Source organism: Alexandromys fortis, unplaced genomic scaffold (genome assembly GCF_014885135.2).
Source record: "Alexandromys fortis isolate MF-2015 unplaced genomic scaffold, M_Fortis_MF-2015_v1.1 scaffold_86, whole genome shotgun sequence".
Classification (NCBI taxonomy): Eukaryota; Metazoa; Chordata; class Mammalia; order Rodentia; family Cricetidae; genus Alexandromys; species Alexandromys fortis.
This window is the reverse complement of record NW_026067965.1, coordinates 7,751,017-7,769,013: the sequence shown is the minus strand read 5'-3', so window position 1 is coordinate 7,769,013 and position 17,997 is coordinate 7,751,017. Positions and strand designations below refer to the sequence as shown.

The 17,997-nt window shown below is 44.4% G+C and overlaps 1 protein-coding gene across 8 annotated transcripts in view; it reads right to left on the bottom strand.

The window, feature by feature from the left end:
* Nucleotides 1–17,997, bottom strand: part of Sv2b (synaptic vesicle glycoprotein 2B) — a 218,698-nt gene that overhangs the window by 27,902 nt on the left and 172,799 nt on the right. For all 8 annotated transcript variants that reach the window (XM_050154089.1, XM_050154084.1, XM_050154088.1 and 5 more), the window contains 4 exons: nucleotides 15,590–15,770; nucleotides 14,932–15,083; nucleotides 5,303–5,436; nucleotides 4,677–4,766 (listed from right to left, as the gene is read on the bottom strand). In XM_050154089.1, the coding sequence (XP_050010046.1) occupies nucleotides 4,677–4,766; nucleotides 5,303–5,436; nucleotides 14,932–15,083; nucleotides 15,590–15,770 (557 nt within the window). The remainder of the gene's footprint in view (nucleotides 1–4,676; nucleotides 4,767–5,302; nucleotides 5,437–14,931; nucleotides 15,084–15,589; nucleotides 15,771–17,997) is intronic.

Here is a 17,997-nt window from a genome sequence, read left to right as displayed (position 1 = left end):
CCACCGGGTTAGAAAGCCCCTTAATAAATTGTACTCCAAATCATCAAAGTAGTCACTATGGTGTAAATTTTCTTTGCTTTGCTCCTTGGGGAAACAACACCCTGTTCCCAGTCCTAGAGAGTGGGCGTGTTGATTTGAAGCGCAAGTGCTGTAATTTACAATTAATTAGAACACTCTCTTTGGTGCCACGGAGAACAGCATATGGCCTGTGTTCCTGTTTCTCCTGCAGAACACAAGCTCTTAGCAGAATGCTCCAAGGTCCTGACCCTCCAGAGGTTTGTCTACAGGGAAAGCTTCTGGCTGTGGCTGTCTGAACACATGGGAGAGTATGTCAGAGCTGTAAAGCTCGGGTCAGTCGGGGGTGGGTGCTCAGCCTCACAGATTCAGAGCTGACCTTCTTAGGCTGCAGAGTGCACTGTGAGTGCTTAGGGGACACACAGGAACCAGCTGGTGGCCCTGTCCAGTGGGCTGAGTGTGCACCACCTACTGACGGCCAAGGTGAGCCCAGCCGCCTGAGGTCAATCAGCTCTCTGTTTCTTTCTCCCATTTTCCTTCCCTCCCCTCCACTTCCCCTTTCTCCCTCTTCTTTCCACCTTCTCCTCCCCCTCCCCTTCCTCTTTCGCTTCCTTTCTTCCCCCTTCCCATCTTTCTTCTCTCTTTCTCCCCTTCTCTTTTTCTTTCCCTCTGCCCTCCTTCCCTCCGTCTCCCTTCCTTCCCTCTTTCTTGGATGATCCAGCTATTCACTGCAGCAAGCTCATGACCAACAAGGCAGTTTGGAACACTGAGCCTTTTAGTCCCACTTTCCAGCTAGGCAAAACCCACTAAAAGCAGATATGAGTCCTCCGGTCTCGGGAGTGGCATAGGTGTTGGGGTGATCTCAGATGCACAGGCATCTGAGAGCCTGTTGCATTCCCCTCCATGGACTTTCTTCCCAGTGTGCTCCCATCCCTGACATAAAGAGTGGTCCTAATGAAAACGGCTAAGTTTGTACCTTTAGATGTTGGAGTGCTTGCTGCTTTTCTCATTGGACTTCCTCGAAGGAGGAGAGAAACTAGCAGAACGCTCCAACATCTCCCCGAGAAAGCTTTCCCCTGAACTCCCACAGCAGCATCCCAACCACCTCAGGGTTGGAGCTGCAGACTCACAAATCTCTTCTGTTCAGATAAAAGTCTAATTGTAAACATGCCAGAGCTTATCTCTTTGCTCTTTCTCAAGTGACAATGCGGGATCGCTTTTCTACAAAGGACAGCCAGTCTTAGAAGCCAAGCTAGTTTTTCAGAAGTATTCTTACAGAAGCCATAGTCTGGTTGCCCTGGGAGAGGCTTCTGTGTGAAAGGTGACCAAGCATAAGAAGATACACACACACACACACACACACACACACACACACATACACACACACACACGCACACATGCATGCACACACACACAGACACGGGGTAGAGAGGAACTTTTATCATGACACCTCTTAGGAGAGTCCCTAGTTGTGATAAATCTGTTAAGAGCTATAGAGGATACACTATAGTGTATCCCAGAGACACACTCACACTTGAAAGACCAGTAGCTTGCCATGCATGAGCCCAGGAGGTTTTCCTGTTTTGGAGCATGCGGGGCATAGTGGGAGTGGGCAGGGGAAGGGGAGAAGATTCATTCACAAAAAGTGGTAAAGAAGGGACAGGGTTAGAAGAAAAAAAAGGCAAAGCTGTGCATTCTGATATAATTCCCATTATCATCAGCTTTTCAATAACATCGCTGAATTCACAAATGCTTGATGCAGGTGGCTGTCTGGATGGCATGTGCTCCACACCAGGTGATGTGGTCCAAAAGCCACTGCAGCTGAGATGGATTCGGAGAGCTGAGGCAGAACAAGTGATGGAAACGTCTCCCAGGATGTACCAGGAACTTGTTCTTGCCCAGGCTGTGGGACAGGGCAGGGTGAGGACGGCAGAAATGATGGCATGGACAGGGAGAACGCCCTAACGCCTGGCTGGGTACCACAGTCCACAGAGAGCGTGTGGTTAGAAGACTGGGGGGGGGCATCAACCCTTCCCATCTTCATCTGCAGTATTTCTGCTGTTTGTGCTTCACAATAAACTTTAGTCATGAAGGTATTGGTCACAGAAAAGAACAAGGGAAAGTATCTAGGAGAACCAACAGAAGTAATGGAAGGGAAGAGAGAAGGGGAGTGGGGAGAAAGGGGGTGTTGCTAATATATACAATATATGTGTTTATAAAGATTTTTAAATTAAAAGTAAATCCAAATGCTTATCATTTTTTAAATAATTTAGGAGCATCAGAACTGGGCCAACATGCCATTAAGCAGTTTTCTATAAAGACTGTAATGAGGTAATTTATGCAAAATATATGTCATAACATTTTTCATAACTGTTAATATTTTATGATACTCCAAGGCAGGCACTGTGTTCGGGTGCTTTGTTTAATCTCTGTAATAACTGTCTTCACAGACACATTGTCTTCCTTCCCCATGAGGGAACCCGTGTGCTACCACGTGCTGCTGTCTGGGAATCCAAAGCTTAGGTAGAACATTAACAAGGAGACATTAGGGGATGGGAGTTAGGTGGGTGCTCACGCAGGAGGGCTTCTCAGAGGAAGTGGATTGGAAGTGGATCTGAATGGACCTACTAAGTGCAGGTGTGAAGAGCTGCCTGTAGCAAGGCTTTACTTGGGTGTGGCTACAAAGCATGGCAAGCAGACGCACAGATCTCTCTGTAAGGGGCCTCTTCGTGGACATGACCACTTCCTGGTTCCTAAACCCAGGCTAACAGCCAGTGGTGATAGGGTGGGGAAAAGATGGGCAGCTTGCTACTTATGGATTTGAAGAATGACAGGACTCTAATGAGATGTAACTTGAGAACTCATCTCAAGGTTGTATCCAAGCATTTAGAAATATATATGTGTATATGTATTGTATGTATGTAATAATAATTAATAAAAAAAAGAAGCCATGAAATTGAAAGAGAGCAAAGAAATCTATATGAGAGGGTTTGGAGGGAGGAAAGGGGATGGGTGTGTGTGATTATATTATAATCTCAAAAAATAAAACGAATAATAAAAATTCAATACCAGTTGAGCCAGCAATTTCATTTCTGCAGAGCATGACAGTCAAGGACATGAAGGAGAAGATTCATCACAACGATATTCATAGAAACAAGGCAATAAAGAGTGCAAATGGACCTCTGACATTAGGGGCATGTTGAAAACAGTGTTACTGCTCTGAGCATTGACATTCATTAAAATGGTGGCATCGTCCATTAAACAGACTATGAGAGGCTAATGGAGGGAAGCGATGGCTCTGAAGACTACGAGGCAGCACTGAAAACGATAGCGCACACTGCCAAATACAACACCCAAATCCTCATGTGTGCTGTTGTTCATAGGAGTACAGGTAGTCCTAAATTCACTCATTTTCACTTTGTCGCAGGGGTGACTTTTGCCTGCAGCTGTGTCTGTGTATGCACCATACGCATGCCTGGTGCTCACAGAAGCCAAAAGAGGGGATCTAATCCCCTACAACTGAAGTTACAGTGAGCTATCATGTGGGTGCTGGAAATGAAACCCCGGTCCTCTGCAAGAACAGCAACTGCTCTTAACCACTGAGCCATCTCTCCAGCCCCATACTTGTGTGTGTGTGTATGTGTGCATGCTTGCATGTGTGTGTATGAGTGCATGCATATATGTGTATATGAGTGCATGTGTGTGCGTGCATGCATGTGTGTATGCATGCATGTGTATTGCGTGTGAGTGCACGTGTGTCTGTGTGTATGAGTGCATGCATGTGTGTATGAGTTCATGCATATATGTGCGTGTGCACATGCATGCGTACGTGTGTATGAGTGCATGCGTATGTGTGTTCATGTATGCATATGTGTGTATGAGTGCATGCCTATGTGTGTTCATGCATGCATATGTGTGTATGAGTGCATGTATGTGTGTGTTCAAGCATGCATGTGTGTGTGCATGAGTGCATGCATACATGTGAACAGCAGAGGATAATTCCCAATAGTCAGTTTTCTCACACAACCTTGTGGGATCCAAGGATCTACTCAAGTCATCAGGCTGTATGCAAGCGCCTCTACCCATGGAACCATTTTGCCGTCTTGCCAGCCCTAGTTAGTTTTTCTTTCTGTTAAAATTTTCTAATAGCATTACCTAAGGAAAAATCTAGAAAGACAGCCACTAAAGTGCAAAGACGATGCTGAGGTGATGCTAGTCAATAGAGTGTTTGTTGCACACACATGAGGACATGAGTGTGACTCCCCAGAGCCCACAGTAAGAAAGCTGTGTGTGCCCTTATCACCCCAATGCTAAGGAGGTAAAAATCAGGTGAAGACTGTTGTTTGCTGACCGTCGAGCCTAAACTGCTTGTGGAGATCCATTTGTGTTTAGACACAAACGAACAAAGCAAGGTGGAAAGTGGCGAGGAAGACAGCCGAGGTTGACCTCTGGCCTCCACATGTACCCACATAGCCATACATACATGTGCACCTCCCCCACACATATATACATGCAAAATACAAAGAATAACTCTAATGAAGAGATCTTCCAGGTATAAAAGTGATAGAAATATTCAACGAATACTCTTCTCTCAACAAAGTTGATGCTCCATGCAACACACAGTGGCAAAGTGCCTCGCTGGTCCAGGCTAGCACACTCACCGTGAACACCTTCTCAGGGGTCCCCTTAGCCCGCATGTTGGTGTCATGGACTTGCTTGAGAATCATCCAGGCTTCATCATGTTTGCCCATCTGAAAATCCAAAGATAGGGACATGAAAGTTCATGGCTGCATATGCCTTCTTTTTGTTGGGATGGGAAGCCCTACACCCCTAAACAGTGCACCGGGTCTGCAGTATTGGACATGGACCCATTAGCCATAGGGGACAACTATGGCACCCTACAGCAAGTCCCCAGCCTGTGTGGGAAAGACAACCAGGTTGTGACGTCAAGGGGTAAATGGCACACGTTATTATCACTTACCAAAGAGCTCACTAGGGCCACACGGGTGGAGGGACAGCTTGTGGAAACATGAAGGATCTCTCCTATTCAGGACTCTATGAGGAGGTGACCTAGGAGCTGTCCCTCCTACCCTGAGAGAGCGTCCCCTCCTGTTTCACCTTGAGCTTCAACCCCTGGCCTGTCACTGTCACCAAGAGGAAGGGCGCCAGATTTAGCAATAAGCAAGGTCATAAACAAGGGCAAGCGCGCAGCGAGAGACGAGGAGAGAACACGCAGCTGGGGACTGAGTGACTAAGGCCAGGGCTCCAGCAGCCGCTGGAGACTCACCTCCAGCAGGAACCTGGGGCTTTCAGGCATGAACTTCAGTGCCACCAGGGACAGGGTGCAGGGCAGAGCACAGACGATGACGAACACTCTCCAGCTGTGGAAATGGTAGTTGGTCCCCATGCTGAAGCCCCAGCCTGCAAAGGAGCAGAAGGTGTGTGGAACAGGCTTCCCGCGGTAGATGAAACAGAAGAACTAGGTCTCAAGGACACGCAAGCCTTTTGGAAGACGCTGCCGAAAAATGCAGGCTCCCCGGTGGTCTGGGATGAACTGGAAGTCTGCATCTTGACAACCCCTGAGCCCTGGGCCTACCTGGCACTTACAGAACCTTATATAAATGTACAGATAGAAAGAAAAAAAAAAAAAACAAGGTCTCTCTGTTGAAGAGAGAAAAAGGATTCTATGAGCCAGGGAGGGGTGGTCAAGGTCATGTCAGGGGAATCCATAGAGACAGCTGACCTGAACTTGTGGGAGCTCATGGACTCTGGACTGACTGCTAGGCAGTCCGCAGGAAACTGACCCAAGCTCACTGCATGTGTGTGACAGTTGTGTAGCTTGGTCTGTTTGTGGGACTCCTAGCAGTGGGATCAGGACCTGTCCCTGGCGCTCGAGCTGGCTTTTAGGAACCCATTCCTCACGCTGGGCTGCCTGGCAGGGGGAGGAGCTTGGTCCTGCCACTGCTTGCCACGCTGCCACTGCTTGCCACGCTGCTTCGCTGACTCCCACAGGAGACCTGCCCCTTTCTGAGTGGAGATGGAGGAGGAGATGATGGGAGGTAAGATGAGAGTTGTGGGAAGGGGATGGGAGCAGAGGAGGGAGGGGAAACTGTGGGAGGTAGGTAAAATAAATGAAAAAAAAATAATAAGAATTAAAAAAAGAAAAAAGTAAGAGAAAAAGAGAAACAACATCCCATCAAACATGGGGTGCATGCTTATAATCTCAATATTTGGGTGGCTGAGACAGGAGAATTACTGCAAGTCCAAGGTCAGTCTGGGCTACATGGTGAGACGTTATCTAAAAGAAACAGAGAGAATCAGTATCAGTGACTTATTTTTACCGCTATCTTTTATTTTTCTTTGGCAGGGTCTCATACAGCTCAACTTGTCCTGGAACTCACTATGTAGTTAGTCAAGGATCACCTTGAAACCTTTATCTAAAATATTTATTTATTTTTATTTTACGTCCATGAGTGTTTTGCCTGCGTGTATGTATGTGCACCACATGCAAACCTGGCACCTAAGGAGGTCAGAAGAAGGTAGCAGATACCCTGTTGTTACAGATGGTTGTGAGCCACTAGGTGGGGGCTGAGAATCCAACCCTGGTCTTAACCACTAAGCCATCTCTCCAGCCTAATCATGAACTTCTGATCCTCCTGCCTCTGCCTCCCAAAAACTGGGATCACAGGCATATACTACCATACCCAGCTTATATGGTGCTGGGGATAGATTCAGGCCCTTGTGCATGCTGGACAAACACTGTCCTAACGAAGCTACATTCTCAGCCCTGTATGGACACTGGATTCTGAGTGAACAAGCTGTTAACTGAAGATACCCTACTGGCACACCTCAAACAGTGGCCTAGAAGGCATTCTCATTGGACGCCCTTCTCCTTCTTGTGAGCAAAGAGCCCTATACCACGTGGTAGACACACCCCAAAGACCAGCATGGTGTAAAGGGCCACTCTTGTCTTGATTACAGGAATCTAGTGGGTCTGTGTGCCCAGAGTGTGATCTGGCGGGAGTAGGGGAGGGATATGGGAATTCAGGAGACCCTGATAGCATCAACCCAGAGCTTGGTACCTCAGGAGTCAGGGTTCCCCCAGCTCCAGGTGACCCCGGCGAGAAGTGGAAACTCCCGACATGACTGTGTATGTCATGACTGTGTATGTCCAAACTCCATTCAGACGACCCTCCTACCATGGGAACAGGAGGCGAGTAGGTCCTGTCAGCTGTTGTTGTGCAAAGTGTTGCTAGATTCTTCTTCAGAGGCTACCTTCAGAAAGCATTTCTGAGGACTTATTAGCGTGTTCGTGCTCATCACATGAAGCTCTGGGTTTCACCGTGACATTTTCATTCAAGCATCAGGCACTCTATATTCATATCCCAATATCCCATCATGTGCCCCTCCCTATGATCCCTTTTCTCTTCCCAAAGTGTCCCCTTCTACATTCATGTCACACGTACATAGTTAAATCGATCCTGTACATATGAAATAAAACAGCTAATATTTGTCTGAGTCTGGCTTACTTTAATGATAATCTCCAACCCCATCCATTCTCTTGCAAAGGACACAATTCTGTTCTTCCTCGCGGCTGAATGAGCCTTCATTTTGTATCTACACCACATCTGCTTTATCCGTTCACCTGCTGATGAACATACAGGATGGTTCCATACTTCAGCTACCGTAAATTGTGCTGTAGTAAATCCAGATGTGCACCCACCTCTGCAGTATGTTAACTTAGATTCCTCTGGGCAGATGTCCAGATGTGCACCCACCTCTACAGTATGCTAACTTAGATTTCTTTGGGCAGACATTTAGGAAGGGTATAACTGAATCATAGGAGATCCCTACTTTTATTTTGCTTTTTTTTTTTTTTTTTGAGGGCAGAAACTCTGCTGTGATTTCCATAGTGGCTGTGCTAGTTTACCCAAGCTCTAATTTTTAATGTCTTTGTGATGAACCAACTCCCATCTTTTAAGGAGCAGCAATACAGCTCGATGGGAAGAGGAGCTTGGACTATGTAGTCACATAGGTCAGAGTTCAAATCCTGACCATGTCTTATCTTAATGGGTCTTCACAGCTACGGAATGCAGGCAATGGTCTCCTGCAAGCTTTCTATGCATGCCCCTTCCTGACAATCCATAATAACGTACCTATTTCAAGACTAGAGTCAACATTTTCAGAATTAACTATGTGACATTTAGTGTCATAGTCTCTGGATAAAATGGATGGATTACTTTTGAGAAGCAAAGACTCTGGTAACAATACCCCCTGGGGCTTATCTAAAAACAGCCCAATCAATGTTTTAATAGATAAGGCCTGAGAAATAAATACACCCACTCCTAACATTTAGAAGGCAGTAGCTACTTGGATACAAAACTTGTAGTTCTTTAGTTTAAACCGAACACTTGATGGCTGGCTCGGGTAGTGGGAGGCTTATTATCTTAAGATTTTTATGCATCATGGTTCAAGTTGTTTCTCCACAGTAGACTTTGAACCCGCATCTGCTGTGCCACAAACTTTCCTACTTGATACACACCTGAATGAATAGCGAAGCAGGAGTCCAGGTGCTGAGATGTGGCCCCTTAGGCACATTTGACTACAAGAAGGGCACCCACACCTCACCCAGTACACCCATAGAGCAAGGGTACCCACACTTCATCCAGTGTAACCCTTAGAGCTAGGGCACCCACACTTCACCCAGTGCACCCCATAGACTGAGGGCGCCCACACCTCATCCAGTGCGCCTATAGAGCAAGGAAGGGCACACACAACTCATCCAGTGCACCCCATGGAGCGAGGGTACCCACACCTCACCCAGTGCACCCCATAGAGCAAGGGCACCCACCCTTCATCAAGTGTATTCCATAGGGTGAAGCCTTTTTATCTTTGCATAACTTGGTCTCTTCTTGTCTCACTGGGGTTGGTTCGTTCATTTTATTTTTAATTAAAAAGCCTTTACTTCCGCCTGGGAGTAACACTAGCCAAGGGAAGATAAAACCATAGCAGTATTTCTACATTCGCTGCGCAGGTCCAAACACAGTTCTGGCATCATTAGAAGCAAAGTTGGTGAAAACTTTCCCAGACTGAAATGGAGGACCAGGAAAGATGGACAGACATTGGTATATTTATACAGCATCCTCCATCAGAAAGATTTTTTTCTTCATTATAATATGTGTGAAATATCCCCTCGCACTTCTGTGATCCATGAGGCACATCTTTGGGGCCTTAAATAGAATAGAATTCAGGGATGAACTGCTTCCAAATATTTGAAACAATATTAATTTAGAAGCGGGGAGTGTTCTGCTGGCTGATCTTTCCGCTTGCCCTACTCTTTTGTGTCAGGATTTCACAAACATCTGGCGGGGATGATTTCAATGAGAGCCACTCTTCCATTGTATACCCATTTGGTTTTAGTTTTTCCGGGGCTGTCCCCATGAGTCCTCAAACAACAACAACAACAACAAAAGACTCTGAGTTTTGTCATTTTCTCTCTCGGTGAACTGGTCGCCCAAATTTCGAGAGCCAAGACTCCCATCATTCGTTCTTTTATTTATTTATTTATTTATTTATTTATTTATTTTGTTTTTTCGTTCGTTCTTATAGAAGCAACTAAATGATTTATACAAGCAAGGCACATGCGAGCATCAATCTCCTTCCTGTATCCACCCTTCGCACTGATTAGACGACTGATGTCTCAGATGTATTGACAAACACCATCAAATATCTGTTCACTGTCTGTCAGACATCTGGTCCTGGTAAAATGATGCTTAAAGTATACAAATGCTTTTGTTGTATTCTGATTCTACCAGTCCATGTCTCTCAAATAGTTTCCTCTAAGTCGTTGCTGGCTTTGATTAAACATCGACTTTCAAATTGGAGTATAAAAGTCACAGATTGAGTACAGGCATATGAATAAAGAAGGTGCCCATTTATTTGGGGTGTAGTATTTAGCCCCAAGTGCTGCTCTCAGCCAGTAGTGACCAGATAGCACCCACAGGGTCCTTCTATGTGGCCTCTCATTTGCTCTCCACCTCAATTTTTCACTAAAGTCTCAAAAACCAGACTGTTAGTGGTGCATATCTGTGATCCTAGCAGTTAGGAGACAGAAGCAGGAGGGCTGCCACACGTTCAAGTACAGCCAGGGCCACAAAGTAAAATCATGTCTAAAAGCAGCAACAACAACAACAAAATAAACCAGGCATTCAGGGTTTTTTTTTTTTGTCTCTGTGTGTGTGTGTGTGTGTGTGTGTGTGTGTGTGTGTGAAGATTTATAAACTTGTGCAGGTGGTAATGATCACTCAGCTCACCTCTTCTCTTACAGCGCCCATTCTTGCCCTCTCTTCCCCACGTCTCCCACTGTGTGGCAGACACATGACACGGGTGAGACCAAGGCCCCAGCCATTCCATGGGTGAGGAAGGAAGTACTTCTCACCCATCCAGGACCCGCATCTTCCAGTGTACAGCAACCAGTTGAGAGGAGAACAGGTTTTACGCTGATCCAATCAGAGGACGCCACGGCCTCTCTCTGCTCCCTGTCTGAGTTGAGGACACGCTTCCTTTGCCCATGTCCTCTGTAAACAGATGGGTTATAATGGTGACTGCTTCCAGGAAAAAAGCTGGCTCCGGCACTAAGGTCACCTGGACAATCTTCTCCACACTGTGTGCACCCCAGGAGTCACCGTCCTGCGGGCTGTGGGGAGTGTGCCGTGAATTCTTATCACGTCTCTCTCCTGTGTTTTGAGTGACAGACCCAGGGCTGCAAAGATGGGGTGGCGTGGCCCAGACTGCACAGTACCACTGATGTCACCCAGATTTTATTCAGATTGTTTTCAGAGTGAATCCTTATTTTTTTTTATTCAGATTTGCCCCCAACCAAAATGTTTTCCAGTTAAGTTCCCATAAATGTGGAAATCGTTCTGCGGTGTGAGCACATTTAGGTCAGTTAGCAGAGGGAGTGGTGTTAGAAAGGATAGTGGCTAAAATCAATAAAGAAATAAAAATAATTCTAATTCTCAGAACCATATAACCTAGTTGGTGGGAAATTAACATATGCATCTGGCGAAGGATGGAGAAGCCTCCATTAGGAGTACGCAATTTCATAACTAAAGTCATGGAAAATGACCTAATGGAAGAATTGCCAGGAAACTCCTCTTTTCTTCACTAGACCTATCCCTAACTCTCCTTGCTTCTAATGATATGAGATTGAGTAAGCTCTCAAATATTAAAAATGGCCACAATTGCCTGATACTCCCAAACCCCTTTCTTCTATTTCGAGACTCCCAGCTGGCCTGTGTTTCCCAGCACCCCTTGCAGTTGCATTTGTTACACCCCAGATCTGGGGACAATGGAATGTGAGGAGGGGTGGCACCCTCCATTTCCTGATTGGCCCTGAAAATCCTGCACAGAACTTCCCATGATCCTCAAGGTTGAGGAGCTACCTTCCGTATCCCTGTGACAGAAAAAGGGAGAAAGCTTTGATTCTGGCTCTCAGATCAAAACTCAGAGTGCAGGCTATAACCTCCTAGACTGCCCCGTGGACCTATGTCTACCAGCTGGAGCCCATGACCAAAGAGCTCACAATCTTACTAAACAGCAGCCCCAGCTGAGGACTAACAGTTCAGACCACATGAGCCCGTGAGGGGCATTGATCACTGAAGCCGTAACATGCTGCCAGTTTTCTGTGAGAGGGGGCGGAACTGCGAGATGTGAGCCCCCAAACTGCAGATCCAGCACAGTCACCTGCCAACCAGAAACGTCAGCCTGATGTGGGAGGAGGCAACTTCTACTGTGCTAAACCACAGAAATTTCAGGGTCTACCAGTTTCTCACAGTAATGTGCCCAATACTGCCCACAGCTAACACGGCCGCATCGTCAACCTTGCAACTGCTTCTCACTAAGATGCTCATCAGCCTCCCTGAGCTCAGCACACACAGCAGAAACCGATTTAAAACAAGAAAATGGCTCATAGAGAAGAGTTTCTGGCCAGTGCTTCCCTACTGCTCTGTAGGATTCCACAGCCTTGCAGAGCCCCAACTTATCAATCAACAGTTTGGAAAAAAAAAAAAAAAAACAGCTTTCAAAGGATGCTAGATTACCAGACTACTCAAAAGGCCTCATAAAATTCAAAACTGCTGTTTCTCCCCTCATTTAACTTGCAGCAAAACTGTGAGTAAAGTTAATGTTGCCAGGTCTCTGCTGAGATTGCAGGGTTTTTTACCCGTTGGGGATAATTTCCCTGACTTAACAAATGACTGTGAACTGCTTCACCTCTGTGGACAAACAAGAATGACATCAGGCATGAGAGTGGAGTATTTCAGCACAGAGTCAGCATACAAATATCAACCCACAATAGTCAACAGTGCTACCATGTCCCGATAACAAGCTTATGAAGAAGGAATCTTTTTAATCCCATTCATGATAGCTTCAAAAATATCTATTAATAGACTTAGCAAAGGAGACCAATGGCCTTTACTGTAAAACTTAAAGAATCTGAAGATGGTATTAGACGGAGAAGACTGGCCTGATTACAGATGAGTGCAATTGATGTCATTAAAATGACTGTTACCAAAAATCTACAGATTCAGTGATGTCTCAATTAAAATCCCAATGATAGTCTACATAGAACTAAAAAAAAGTCTTAAAATTCACAAACTACCCAGAAGAAGCAAAGTAGTATCCTAATACCTGAGTTCAAACCATGCAACAGAGCCACAGTGACAAAGCATAGGCTGGCAAAAAAAAACAAACATGTAAACCAATAAAAATAGAATAGAGAACTCAGGAACAATCCAACCCATCTACAACAACCTGTTTTGTTGTTGTCGTTGTTTTTGGCAAATATGTCAAAAGCATGCTTCGGTGGAAAGACAGCCTTTTAAACAAATTGTGCTTGGAAAACTCGATTTCCACAGTTTTCTTCTAGAGGCTGGAGCTACACCTCTCAACCTGAACAAAAGTCAATTCAAGATGGATCAAAGACTTCAACGAAACACATAAAGCTTCCAGAGAAAAACAGGTAAAATATTTGAATATGTGGGCACAGGAAAGGGGTTCCTGAAAAGTACTCCACCAACACAGGAAACAATTCTAAGAACTGACAGATGAGTTACACAAAATTAAAAAAAAAAAGTTTTGGCACAACAAAAGAAAAATACTACCAAGTAAAAGTCTCTTTTTTACTACACATCAGACAGGGAATTCATATTCAGGGTATATATAGAACTACAATGATTAAGCATCCAGTTAAGAAATCATCAACAAACCCACATCATTCAGTTAACTAATGGGCTGAATGGATTGTTCTTAGAAGAAGAACAAATGGCCAATAAGTACCAGAAAATGTGTTCAACGTCCTCAGCCATCAAGGAAACACAAATTAAAATCTCTTTGAGATTCAAGGAAAAAAAGTGTTGACAGTGATGTGGGCAAAGAGGAATCCTGATTCACGGATGATGGAAATGTTACTGTGAATGCCTATTACAGAAATTAGGATTGAATTTCCTTAAAACGCTAATAGAACTACCATATGGCTCAGCTCTCCCAGGCCTGGATACACACCCAAAGGACTCCAAGTAGGCATACCACAGACACACTTGTACATCCATGTTATCATTACAATATCCACAATAGCCAGGAAATGGAATCAACCTACATCCATCAACAGATGGATGAAGACAACGTAGAATGTATATACAACAGCAATTATGTATTCATAAAGAAAAATAATAACATTCGCAGGGGAATTGGTATAAATATAAATCTTTGCATTAAGTGAAACAAGTCAGAAACATAAAGAACTCGTATTTTCTCTTATAGGCTGAACATACACCCTGAAATATATATATACAAGTAACATTACTTGGGCTGAAAAGGTGTATTCATATAGTTAGAAACACGTACATGTAATAACAATTAAAGAAAAAGAAGTCACGAATTTGAGAGACGGCAAGTGGGAACATGGAAGGGGTTAAGGAGGGAAGAGAAGGGGAAATAATGCAATTATAATATCAAAATATTAAAAATAAAATAGAAAAAAGGTGACTAGAGAAAAGTAAATGTGTGTGCATGTGTTTATATGTGTACACATATGTTTGTATGTGTATGTGTGTATGCATGTACTTACATGCATGTGTGTATGTTTGTATGTATGTGGATCATGAGAAGGGAAGAAGAGCTCTTGAAGGAGGCAGGGGACTGTAGAGAGCATTGGAATACAGGTGATGATAAATTGGGGTGGAGCACTAACTAGGGGACAGAAACCAGCCAGCAGAAGGAAAAGGAACAAGGGGAGGGAGCTAACAAGAACAAGTACAATAACACAAGTATGAAGATGCCGCAAGGACACCCATTGTTTTATATGCTAACTCAAAATCTAAAAAGAAAGGAAAAAAACAGAAAATGCACAAGAAGTGGGCAACGCCTTAAGGACTACCAGTCTCCCAGCCTTACCCTCTCGGGTGTGTAACCTTGGGGCAAGTCAGCCATTTCTATCAACTTTTTTTTTTTTTTACATTTGTCATCTATAACATGGGACTCCCAAAGCCTGACTCATCGAAATGAAGAGGGTTAGAGAAAATGAAGGTTGCGTGAGCACTGACTCTCCCAAGCTGTCCTCCAACCTTCACAGATACAAGCATGAGCACACACCGAGACATAAGTCAAAGAAAATTTAACAGAGGAGGAAAGGGCAGGGGGGAGGAGGAGAAAGAGTAAGAAAAGAAGAGGGGAAGAGATGATGTTATTTCTAAATTGAAATTAACAATTTATATTCAACATTATGAATTCTTTTCTAAAAAAAAGGTCACATGCAGAAAGTGTATGAGAGAGGGAATAAGGCTAACGTCGGGTCTTTATTGGATGCAGTTGCCATAGAAACAGAGAACCTGGAGCTATCTTAAGTCAGTGGCTCACCATAGTGTGGAATGATGCTCCAGGCCATGGCAGATGCATAGATGCCCCCAGTCATCCAGAAGATGCACAGCCAGCTAAGGTGTTCACCTCGTTTCTCCCGCGATAAGAACTCGGAAAAGTAGGTAAAAACAATTGGCAGGGAGCCCCCAATACTGAAGGGGGAAAAAAAAACAGAAAGAGACAATCAAGTAATATACTAAAAAAGGTTATAAAGGAAATCAAATTACTTTCTACTGCACATTTAGGCTCTGTGATGAAAGTCTATTCATTTAGGAGGCCAGCAAGGAGGCTTCCCCTCCATTTGGAAAGCAATCTTGGGTTGTTTGGGCTTTTGAAAAGTTATTGCATTTACTTACTTGCTTGTTTGTTCATTATTGATCTGTGTGCGCACACACAAGGCATGGCACGATGCATAGGGGTTAGGCAAAACCTTGTGGGAGTTGGTGCTTCCCTTCCACCATGTACATTCTAGACACTAAACTCAGGTCATCAGGCTTGGTGGCAAGCACTTCTACCCGCTGAGTCATTTTGCCTGCTCTTAACTTTAACATAGCATCTTTAAAATCAAACAAAAACACTTCATCCAAGTGCTTCCCGAGGTATCGCGTGCAGCTAGAGGGCCAGAGGAGATGGACTTACAGCGGACAACAGTGCATACCCTATGCCTGAGATGAGTCTGCAGAAGAGGAAGGCTCCGTATCCCTGCACGAAGGAGGAGAGGGAGGCGAAAGAGGCATTGATGGCCAAGGACATGCTGAGGACTTTCTTCCTTCCCAGTTTATCAGCCAGACCCCCCAGGATGAAGGCTCCTGCCATCATTCCTAGGTAGACTATCAGCCCTGTGAAGAAGAAAGAAGGGGGGTTAACAAAAGGAGGCAAGGCTTTAGAGAGTTTTAGTAACTTTCTCCTGCACCCTCAGGCTCTGTAGTGGAATATGTGAGACTTGAAGAGAACAGCCAGATGCTGGTCACGAGCACGTCACCCAATGGACACTTTACCCATCCTAGAAGTCCCATGTCAACCCCATGAAAAAGGGGATGGAACAAGATCCCCACGGCAAATCAGAAACTCTCCACAGGTGATTTTCTACAGTTGCTGCTATTGAAATGAAGCAATAAGCTGTCCAGCTTCACATGTATTCACATCAACACAGATGAACTGAAATTAGGTTTGTAACACCATTCCAAAGGCCTCCATTTTAGCCTCACAATCTATAGATGAGAAAATGCGGAATTTTGCTTTGAAACAAGGAAAGGTGTACCTTAAAGGACCTCACCTGAGATGTGGTGTTTAAAGAGAGAATTTCCAGAGTAAATTGCACAGGAAACATAGCCAAGGGACAAAATAATGTAAATGTGAAAACAGCCATTGGCAACAGCATCGACTGGCATGCACACACACGTGAGCAAGAGTTGTCACGTTACAGTGTTTGGACTTCTAGTTATATAATTTATAACGATGTGGGATGAGTCCAATTTCACTCCTCTGCATGTGGGTATCTAGTGTTCGCCACGCTGTTTATTCACGAGATTGTCCATCCCCTGTTACATTTTACTGGCATCTTTCCCAAAGACAGACCCACCATGTGACTGAAGAGATGCCTCTGTGCATAAAAGCACTGGCTGCTCCTCCAGAGGACTTGGGTTCAATGTCCAGCATCCACATGGCAGCTCAAAACCATCTGTGACTCCAGGTGCAGGGGACCCAACACCCTCTTCTGGCCTCTCAGGCACCAGGCACATATGTGGTGCACAGACATCGATGCAGACAAAACACCGTACGCATTAGGTGAATCTAAATATACATATTTAAAAGATCAGCCAACCCTAAATTTGTGGCTTTATTGCTAGGTCATGATTCTCTTCCGCTGATTCTTTCTTTCTGTCCCAGTACCATTCTGTCTCCATCTCTATAGTTTTGAAACATATATGAAGTTGGGTAGTGTGATGCCATCAACTTTGTTCCTTTAGCTCAAGCTTTCTTTGGCTATTCAGTGCCTTGTATTCCACACAAATTTTATATTTTTTCTAACACTGAGAAAAAAAATGCCATTGGGATTTTGATAAGGATTGCATGCTGGGTAGTATGGGGATTTTGATAAGGATTGTAGTATGAGGATTCTGAACAGTGTCCGTTCTTCCAGTCTATGGACAAGAGACATCGTACACTTGTATCTTCTTCAACATTCTTCAGGGTGTTATAGCTTAGTGTGTGGTTCTTTTATTTCCTTGCTTAAATGTATTCTTAAGTATTTATTGATGCTATATAAATGGCAATGGTTTTAATTTCTTTTTTCAGACAGCTGGTCCTTCACATATTTCAGAAACACTACTGATTTTTGCGTGTGGATTCCCCATGCTACAACTTAGCTGAATTTATTCACTAGTTATAACGGGTTGTTTTTATGGTGTTTAGGTTTTTTAATTTTATTTTATTTATTTGCTATAGGGCTATATCATCAGCAAACAGACACGTTTGTTTCTTCCTCCCTAATTGAGATGGCTTTATTTTTCTTGCCTGAATGCTCTCACTGGGATATTCCAGTCCTAACTGAAGAGTGGAGCGTCCTCCTGACCTCACTCCTGGTCTCATTAGGAAGCTTTTATTATTAAGCATGATACTGGCTCAGGGCTTGTCACTCACAGCTTTTAACACGGCGATGTACATTCCTTCTTCACCTGACAGCTTTAAGTTTTTAATCATTGTGCTGGATAGCTTTATGTCAGCTTAACACAAGCTATCGTCATCTGAGAGACGGAAGACCCAATTCAGAAAATGCCTCCCTAAGATCAGTCTGTAAGGTTACAAACCTGTGATACATTTTTAAATTAGTGATTGATGTGGAAAGGTCCAGATAGCTGTGGATGATGCTACCCTGGGCTAGTGGCCCTTGTTTCTATAAGAAAACAAGCTGAGCAAGCCATGGACAGCAAGCCAGTAAGCAGCACCCTTCCACAGCTCTGCATCAGCTCCTGCTTCCAGGTACACACCCTGTTTGAGTTTCTATCCTGACTTCTTTCAGTGATGAACTATGGTTGTGGAAACATCAGCCAAATCAACTCTTTC